At 47.5% G+C, this 9,745-nt stretch overlaps 1 protein-coding gene across 1 annotated transcript in view; it reads left to right on the top strand.

Annotated features, from left to right (window-relative positions):
* Positions 1-2,924, top strand: part of LOC138756809 (uncharacterized) — a 66,700-nt gene extending 63,776 nt beyond the window's left edge. Inside the window, exons 3-4 of the mRNA XM_069923199.1 lie at positions 2,317-2,574; positions 2,729-2,924. Of these exons, the coding sequence (XP_069779300.1) occupies positions 2,317-2,574; positions 2,729-2,924 (454 nt within the window). The remainder of the gene's footprint in view (positions 1-2,316; positions 2,575-2,728) is intronic.
* The last annotated feature ends 6,821 nt before the right edge of the window (positions 2,925-9,745 follow it).

Raw genomic sequence — 9,745 nt, 5'->3', positions numbered from 1 at the left:
CTGGAGGGCTCAGGCCCAAAACATTATCTTCGCCCTTGACGAAGGCTCAAGCCCGACACGTTGGTGATATATCTTCACCTTTGCTACTTAAAGGCACTGTTTGACCTGCTGAGTTTCCCCATCTTTGTGCTTTTTTCCCCTCTCTCCACAGGCTCTGTCTGCTGTTCTTTGCCTCCTACATCAGTAGCCAGAATCTCCCCTCCCCATTGGCTCTGAAGGAGGTTGGGGGAAAACTGCAGCAGCAGGTGCAATAGAAATGCAGGTGTACCTTCAGGAAAGAGGCAGCGAGAGGCAAAACACAAAACTAAATGAGAGCTTATTAATGGGAAGGGCAGTATTTGGGTCAACAGAGTAAAGAGTTGGGGGTAAAACACAGGATCCTGTTGTCACCGGTGGTTAAGTGAAAAAATACACCAATGCTGGAGAAACTCAGCAGGTCAAACAGTGCCTTTATGTAGCAAAGGTGAAGATACATCACCAATGTGTCGGGCTTGAGCCCTTCGTCAAGGTATGAGCTAAATGTAGCCAGGCACCTGAATTAAATGGTGGAGTGGAAGGTACACAGGTAATAGGTGGATAAGGGAGGAGGGTATACCAGCAAATAGGGAGGGAGGGGGGAATTGGCTCTGTGAATGGAGAGGGAAGGGGTGGAGAGCTGGAGGCAAGGAGACAGAGGGATGGGAAGAGAGGAGCGGGCTAGCTTAAACCAGAGAAGTTGATGTAAATGTCCTCCTTTTGGAGAGGGCCCAGAAGGAAATATTGGGTGCTATTCCTCCAATTTATGGGTGGCCTTGGTTCGGCCGTGCACGAGGCCGTGGACAGACCTGCCAGTTCAGGAGCGGAATGATTATCCACCGGGAGATCCCTGTCAAGATGGGATGAAGGGCTCAAGCTGTCGGTGATGCATTTTACCTTGTGTGGCATGCTGATGTAGCAGCGAGCAAGCGCACAACTCCAAAGACTACAACAGGCTTTATTCCGGTAAAAGTCTGAACGCCAGTTCATGCTTCGGTGGCTCCCTGTGTGACTGGCTCAGGAGGGGCTGCTCAGGTCTATATTTGGGTCGGCCGATTGACAGCCGGCCAGGTGGACTCAGCCCCCCCCTGAACTGATTGACAGCCGGCCAGGTGGGACTCAGCCCCCCCTGAACTGATTGACAGCCGGCCAGGTGGACTCAGCCCCCCTTGAGCTGATTGACAGCCGGCCAGGTGGACTCAGCAACCCCCCCCCCCCCGAGCTGATTGACAGCGGGCCAGGTGGACTCAGCCCCACCACCCCTGAGCTGATTGACAGCCAGCCAGGTGGACTCAGCCCCCCCTGAACTGATTGACAGGCGGCAAGGTGGACTCAGCACCCACCCCCCCAAGCTGATTGACAGCCGGCCAGGTGGACTCAGCACCCCCCCCCCCCCAAGCTGATTGACAGCCGGCCAGGTGGACTCAGCCCCCCCCCCCCCCCCCCCCCCCCCCCCCCCCCACGAGATGACTGACAGCCGTCCAGGTGGAGTCGTTTCCCCCCCCCTTAGGTGGTCGACCTGCAGGTACAGAGATCGCCCCCCTGCAGTCGGCTGGTGGTCGCATCACCACCCCTCGAGGCAAAGCTGACCTGCTGCATTGGTGTTTTTTTGGGCACTCTCCAAAGAGTTAATAATGCAACATGATGTTTAAGCTGGTTATATTACAAAAAAACCCCAACTTTTTTATCACCCAGACTGCTCACAAGGATGAAATCAAATTCTGCTCCAAATCCTGTGGGGGATTTTGGTTTTGGGAAGGGTGGGTGGGGGGGGGGAATGGATTTTTTTTAAGCTTAAACCATCTGGGCTGGGCGCTTCATTGGACAGGAGGGATCACATGGGCAAGCGCTACTGCTGCTGGAGACTGTTGGTTGGGTGAATCAGATGCTCCTTTTGCATTTTGGCTCCTTGTTGCCACAAGCCCCCTTTCGCTTGCATGACATCTGATGCTTGTCAGGCGATCGGGCGAGGGCGCGCGGCAGGGGAAATGTGCGCCGGGGCAGCGCTCGGAGGAACCAGATGAAAGGCGTGAGTGGCTGGTGGACGCCGTGTGTGGATTGTACTCCTGGATGCTGTTGCGTTGAGAGGTGCAGATGATGCACCGGGGGGAGAGGGGAGGGGGGGAAAGGGAGGGGGGTGGGAAATCTGCAGATGCCGGACGACCAGAAATGATTCCTCCGAAGGAGCAGGACAATGTAGGGGGTTAGGGTTGTGGGGGGTGGGGGTGGGGGGGGGGGGGGGGGTGGTGCAGATGGGATGTCATGGGGAGTCGCGCTCGCTCACTGTCGTCTTGTTTCCAGAATGGCGAGGTTTGGAGACGAGGTGCCGGCCAGGTATGGCACTGGTCAGGGGAGCTGCGGGCGAGGAGGCAGCCGGCAGGGCGGACCCACCGGAGCGCCCCAGAGGATGTACAAGCAGTCTATGGCCCAGCGAGCCCGGACCATGGCTCTCTACAACCCCATCCCTGTCCGCCAGAACTGCTTCACAGTTAACAGGTCACTCTTTCTCTTCAGTGAAGACAACTTTGTAAGAAAATATGCCAAAAAGATCACAGAATGGCCATATCCTTTTTTTTATTTGGTTGCTTTTGTTTTAAATCTCTCTTGAGGTGCATTGATAAAAGTATTGGCAACTGTTCTCTCATTGGATTGAAAGGGGGGGGGGGAGAGAAATCCTGCCCAATGTTTAAAACTGCCCGCTTCTACTTGTTAGCGCCGCGCTGGGGGGGTTCACGGGCTCTCACCCGATGATGCCGCCGCCTCCCGTCACCCCTCACCACCCCCGCCCTCAGTCACTAGTTATCGCCGCGACCGGTGTCCTGGCCGGGTCAGAATGGGTGCACGGTGGCAGTCGGCCCATTCAGAACCGGGTTCATTTTCCGGTGAACCGCAGCTGCCTTCGACGGTAACTGCTCATTTTTACTGCTCACAGGCGTTCCAACGGTGGTCACGGTTCGTCGCGATTAAGAGGGATGTTTTATTTTCCGGTTATCGTGTTTAAACCATGTCAGTTCCCTGATTTTATTGGTGACTGCTAATTTGACTGGTTAGGATGGCTGCATTTATTAAGAGCCATGCCAGTTCCTCTGGTGGCAATGACAACCCTGCCGATGACATAATGCCAGTTTTCCCAGTCATGGCAGTTTCACTGGTAATGATGCATCTTTCGTGGGTTCTCAGGCCAGTTTCACTGGTTAGACAGGGAACATGATGTTAAGGTGGCGCCATAATGTCACTAAAACTATTCATAATGGTGGGCATGATGTTGGGGGGGTGGGGGGGAGTGGTTGGATCTGCTGTGACAGTCCCTCCATGTATCTTATGTGCCAGTGCAGTCAGAGGACTGATGAGAAATATGAAGCAGCATAAATCCAGTCATGTCCCCCCCAAAACCTACCTTGGGTTAGAGAACTCCCCCCACCACACAACAATGAAGTCAGTTTCATATCCACCAACACAGCCATTTGCAAATATTTATAATTGTTATTAATGTAGCAGGACGGTTGCATCTATTCCTCTGGAACAAATAGCAGGAGCCTTTTATTCAGCATGTTATTGCAGACTTTTGTTTTGTAGTGGTGATGGGAGCAGGATACATTAACTGGTGCTGCTGACGTGAGGTTGTATCTATTTTAGGGAACCGTTCAGTAGGTTGGTGTGATGAATAGGATTTTTTTTTCCTCCTCCTGTTCGCATGATCACCTGCTCCCTGTCGGACTCGCGATCGTACAGATAAGATGCACGGATGGATTAGAATCTGAAGCGTTCCGGATACTCACCAGAGCCTCTGTGGCATTATTTTTAAATTCCCATTCAGCTGGGAATAGAAAGGGAAAAAAAATAACAAAAGGGAATCTATGTTCCTGTATTTGTCAGTAGGACCTTTAGTGACTGGATGTTGAATTACATCTGTTATTAACTGGAGGCCATGTTCTTTACCCTAGTTCAGGAGGATGCTTTGACGGCGGGGGGTTGGGAGGTACAATCCTTGATTTGAGGGTTTTTTTTTGCTTGTGCGATAACTGTATTAAAACCTCGGGTGAGAAGAGGAAAAAAAAATTTGATATACTCGGTGGCGAGTTTCTGATATTCTCTTCCCCCGGAGGCTGTGGGCACTCAATTGTTCAAGGCTGCAAATCCTGGATTTGTAGGAAGTAGGGAAAATTGAGGATTTGGGTGAACACTGTGGCTGTCCACCTTTTTCTTTCCACTCACACACCACATTAAGTAATCTCTATGCCATCGGTGCTCTGTGATTGCTTCAGGTGGGATGTGGGTGGGAAGAAAAATGTTTTGAAAGCCACAGTTTTGATTGTACCTAATTGACTCGTTGTGTGTATGGTTTTAGAACTCCAAAGGAAATATTTTCTCAAGCAAAATATTTCAGTAACAATTGGGTCTAGGGCAGTGATTCTCAATCTTCCCTTCCCACTCGCATACCACCTGAAGCAATCCCTTACTCAATACAGAGCACCGATGGCAGAGACATTACTTAAAGTGGTGTGTGAGTGGAAAGAAAAAGGTTGAGAACCACTGGGTTAATAAGTGGTAGAATGGATGATCCTTTGAACAGTAGGGGAAGCTCAGTGCGACAAGAAGCCCACTCTTAATTCTTAGCTTGTGAACGGGTTTAACGTCCAGCTTATAAATGGAACATTTTTGAACATGAAGGAACAGCAGGAGTTGGTACCGACTGCAGTCTTTCCAGTGCATGGTGTTGATTTGTAGCTCACATGTTCACTAACCTGCTAGTGCCGTGGGCTGTAATGTGCATTGCCAGGGCAGTTCTAGCACAGCACCAGCTTCCCTGAGCTGACCAGATCTAATTTTTGTCGACAATAAAACCCCTATTATCCGGAATTCAAGCAACAGGCAGCCTCAAGCAATCGGCAAAAAAAAAGAGTGGAAAATAAATAGATAAAAACACGCGTTTAAAATTGGCGTGCCTCGCTGTTAGTTCGCCAACACGCAATCTCAAGCAACCGGAAAAGTCACTTATCTGACACCTGCCAATCCCCCAGAGGTGCTGGTTTTGGACCTGGCTAAATCTGATGCAACATTTAGGTTTAGGCTGAATTGTCCAGACTTTATCCTGATCAGGATGGTTTGCTTAGTTTGATAGCAAATCTATCTTGGATCAGCATTTGACATTTCGTATTTATAGTTGGGTATGAAAAAAGTTTGTAAATCCCTACATTTAGATTGGGTTGGGATCAGTCTGATCAAATATCAATTCAATGAGATCTTTAACATTCATTTCCATTCTGGCCCGTGCTAAACTCTATTCTGGAATGCTGCTCTTTACCTCCAGAGGGTCCCAGATAGTTAAAATCTTGGTGAGATCACCCTGGATGCTGGGAGCAGTTCTAGGCATAACTCCTTGGAAAGAAGATATTGACATCGGAGTGAGAGCAGTGCAGATTTACTTGAAGGATACCAGAGGATAAATTTTGCAGAGATTACAAAAAAAGTGATTTAATTTGACAGATTTCCATGATATTCTGGGGGATTGAGAAAAATTGATTCCATTGGTGGGAGTTTGAGACAGAGTTGATCATAGAACAAGGAATGTAGTTAGGAAATGATTTTACTCACAGTGTGGTAGAAGTTTCAAAATATTTTTCAAAAGTTGTCATTTAATGCGCCAATTGTTAGTTTAAAGCAGCCATTCTAACCTTTTTGTTTTGCCTATGCTCCCTTGGCCCACTGCTCAAAGTTTATGGGCTCCCCTTCCCTATGAAGCGGTCAGAAAAGTTTTGGTTTGTTCCGTACTTCCCTCATTTCGACTACAAAGAAAATATTTATGTTACTTGAGGTGAAATGAAAACAAGGTTTTTACTTATGGTCCCCAGGGGGTCGTAGAAGCCCCCGTTGAAAATGGCTGGTTTAAAATCTGAGATTGGTTGTATTTTTTTTTGTATAAACATAATTCAGTGGGGTAGTGATCAAAGGCAAGCTTGTGGAATGAGGTGAGGAATTGCCCATAGTGCCATTGATTGGTGGTAATGAGGGGCTGAAGGGCCTCGATTCCTGTATTTATGGGAACACCCTGTTATTCCCATACTAATTGGCCTTTATATTTCCCAAAGTCAGTGCAAAGTCCTGGAATTAGATAGCATGTTGCCATGGTGGTTAGATAATGATCATGAATTTCTTGTCATAGAGAAAAGTACTATGTACATATACACTGAAATTTTGCATCTCACGACCTAACACATATTTCTGGGGAAAGAAAATTACCCTAGTATAGATAGAAATAATAAATATAAATGCTCAATGGATAAATAAATATCCACAGTTATAATTTTTAAATCTAGACATACAACGCTGTAATAGGCCATTTCGGCCTTACGAGTCCATGCTGCCCAATTTACAGCTTCGGTTCGTTTTTTAAGGGTGGAAGGAAACCCCTGGAGAAAACCCACGTGGACGGAGGGAGAACGTACAAATTCCTTACAGAGAGGGTGGGATTCAAATGCAGGTCCGGTCCTGGTTGCTGGTGCTGTGAAGGCATTGGGCTAACCGCCACGCCATCATGTGGCGCAGTTAGTGTAGTGGTTAGTGCCACATCTTTACAGCACCAGTGATCCGGGTTTGATTCTGCTGCTGTCTGCAAGGAGTTTGTGCATTCTCCCCGTGACCTGTATGGATTTCCTCCGGGTGCTCCGGTTTCCTCCCACCCTCTAAAACGTAGGTTAATTTGGGTGTAGTTGGGTAGCACGGGTTTACAAGTCCGGAATCAGCTTCTACTGTGTTGTAAATTTAAAAAAAAATTAAAACTAAAGGTGGTGATTTACAAACATTGGACAAGGGAGACTGTCAATCCCAGCAGAAGTTCTCTTTGGGTTTAGCATTTCCCTGCCCCCCACTGCACAATTCTTTACCCTTTCTGTGCCTCCACCATGCCCTACAATTCACCCCTACCGATACCCAACGTGAATTTCTCTCCTCAGAGGCCAGGATTTCTCCGGTGCTTTCCTCGTGAGTCTCCCCCGCGTTTTCTGCGCTGCAGAGAAATAGCCATTTGCAGAGGCTTGACGATCTCCTTTCAAATCCCAGCCCAGCCTGATGGACCTTTCCAACCAGGGCCGGATTAAGGCCAACTGATGCCCTAAGCACAGACCAACAATAGTTCACCCTTGACCCTTCCATTGTCTAATTCAGTGGTTCTCAACGTTTTTCTTTCCACTCACATCCCACTTTAAGTAATTCCTATGCCGTAGGTGCTCTGTAATTAGTAAGGGATTGCTTAAGGTGGGACGTGGGTGAAAAGAATAAAACCACTGTTTTAATCGTACCCAATTGACTTGTTATGTGCATGGTTTCAGAACTCCAAAGGAAATGGGCCAATGACAATTTTTCCCAAGCAAAATATTTCAATAACAATTGGGTCTAGAGCAGTGATTCTCAACCTTCCCTTCCCACCCACATATACCACCTTAAGCAATCCCTTACTAATCACATGGCATAGGGATTACTTAAGGTGGTATGCGAGTGAAAAGAAAAAGGTTGAGAACATTGGAAGACATGAAGACTCAGTAAGTGGTGAATGTGAAATAATACATTAAAAATTCAGTTTCCTTCCAGGCCAGATCCACACTCTATTAAATATAACCTCAATAGCTGTATCAAGACACAGACCATCACATACTTGGTGTGTGTATGTGTGTCTATATCTATGTTTTTCATTTATTGTGGGGCCCTAGTTCAGCTGCTCCACGGTAAATCGGCACTGGAAAAAAAAACTGGTGCCCCCCCCCCCCATCTTCCCTCGGTCCCCTACGCACGAGCTTATTTTGTTTCAATGTTAACCCAGGCCTGGCTCCAACCATTTGAAATAAGTCCACCAATGGCAGTGCCATCTGTCTGGATGGCCAAGGGTCCATCCTCTGCTTCCTTCGCCCTGATCCTGATCCAGATCTGCCAGCTCCTGCTGATTTCTCAGCTGCAAATTCTCCGGGACTACTGACTTGGACAAAATTTTTCTCCTCACTCCAACACTCGTTCTGTAAAGCCCCCTCGCAGGTTCATTCGGGTCTAGTTGGGGAGCACGGGGTTACAAGGCTAGAATCCGCTTCGACAGTGTTGTGCGTTTATTTAAAAAAAGCTAAAAGCGGTGATTTACTAACAATGGACAAGGGAGAAGATGAATCTAAGAAATGGTTTTTGCACAGACTAGAGAGGCTGAGGTGGCCTGTTTCTGTGCCGTAATTGTTCTGTTGTTCTGTAGTTCTACCAAGACATTCAAAACAGTTTGGGTCTGTGTTACGGAGTTTCATGGAATGAGTGGATAACCTTGTTCAAATGCACAAGATCTGAAAGGGACATGACCGGGTCAATGCTAGAATGCTTTTACTAGTGGGAGAGGCTTAAATGTGGAGACACAGATAAATAGAGGGATAGGGGCAAGGTAGGGGAGGAGTCAAGGCCAGCATAGATCAACCATGACGTTAAATGGAAGGCAGGCTTGCTGAACAAGCTGGCAGTCGTCTGCTCCTATTTTCTTGTGATTTTTGTGAATCTTTTCCCTTGTTGGGTTTTTAAGCTGCGTGTTCCAGAATTGTTGAAAGTCTTTTGTTAATCTCGGAAGGGTTAGATTCAACGTGAGGGGAGAGATTGAAAAGGGAGCACCGTTTTCCACGCAGTGGTGGGCATGTGGAATCTGAAGCTGAAGAGGTGGAGAAAAATAGCAAGATGCAAGACTCCTTTATTGTCACAGAACATGTAATATTACACAAAATTGCCTTCTGCCTGCCGCGAGGCAAAAGATCGCCATTAGTGTTGTCCAGCGCCCTTTACAGTACGAAGGAAGGAGAAACAAAATATTCCCTATCGTGTGTCTGGATTCACCTCCAGCGCTCCTGCAGCCTCTGCAATGGTACAGAGTGCTGTTCGATCCACACGATCGAGAAGCCTTCAGTGCCCAAGGCCCTTATAAAGATAGGGCTAAATGTCTAAAAGCCACTTATACACCTGATGAATCTTTCTGACCGACAGGATCTGCCGTGATCTTCCCGGATGGCGAAGAGGCTCAAGAGGCCGAATGCCACCCCACCCCCACTGTTCTTGAGCCGGGCTGCGCAGAAAGTACAAAAGGTCATTGGTATCTGCAAGGTATCTGGTGCCGAAGATTAAATGGGAGTGAGTCAAAAACTATCCTTTTGCTCTAAACAGAAAGCCCCAGAGATACAGAATCTGTGGACGCAGTCCTGTAATCTTGGAGCAGTCTTTCCTCCTAATTGAAATTAGTTTGTCAAAATTATGTGTCTACTGTACTCAGCAAAAAAAACCTCAGCCGGTCACAATGTTAACTTTCCTTTTCCCTAATGATGGAATTTATCTTCAGAATAATCCAATTTAAAAAAAAATATCATGTTGGCAGCAGCACTGATGATTAAAGCCAACATGGCAAAGACAGTACAACAGCTGGTGGAAGAGCTCAGTGCGCGTTCAACCAAGGCTTTCTGTTTAGTTTCACGCGCAAGTGGTTTTAGCTTCTGCCTTGATTTCTCTGTGCTGCCTTTATTGCTGAGTCAGTTCAATCGGTTTCTTCTTGTGTCTTTTATTAATATTGCCTCTTTCTCCTGTCATTCTTTCAGTCGGAGAGATGCAAGAGAGATGTGCTCGGGGATTTTGCTTCCCCGACCCTTGTGAATCTGGGAAGTGAACTCTTTGGAGTTCGGGGAGCACTGTGCAGGGTTTGGGGCGCCTGGTTTGAGACAAAACGTCC

The sequence above is a fragment of the Narcine bancroftii genome, chromosome 3 (genome assembly GCF_036971445.1).
Source record: "Narcine bancroftii isolate sNarBan1 chromosome 3, sNarBan1.hap1, whole genome shotgun sequence".
Classification (NCBI taxonomy): Eukaryota; Metazoa; Chordata; class Chondrichthyes; order Torpediniformes; family Narcinidae; genus Narcine; species Narcine bancroftii.
The sequence above is the reverse complement of the archived record's forward strand: the minus strand, read 5'-3'. Positions and strand labels throughout refer to the sequence as shown.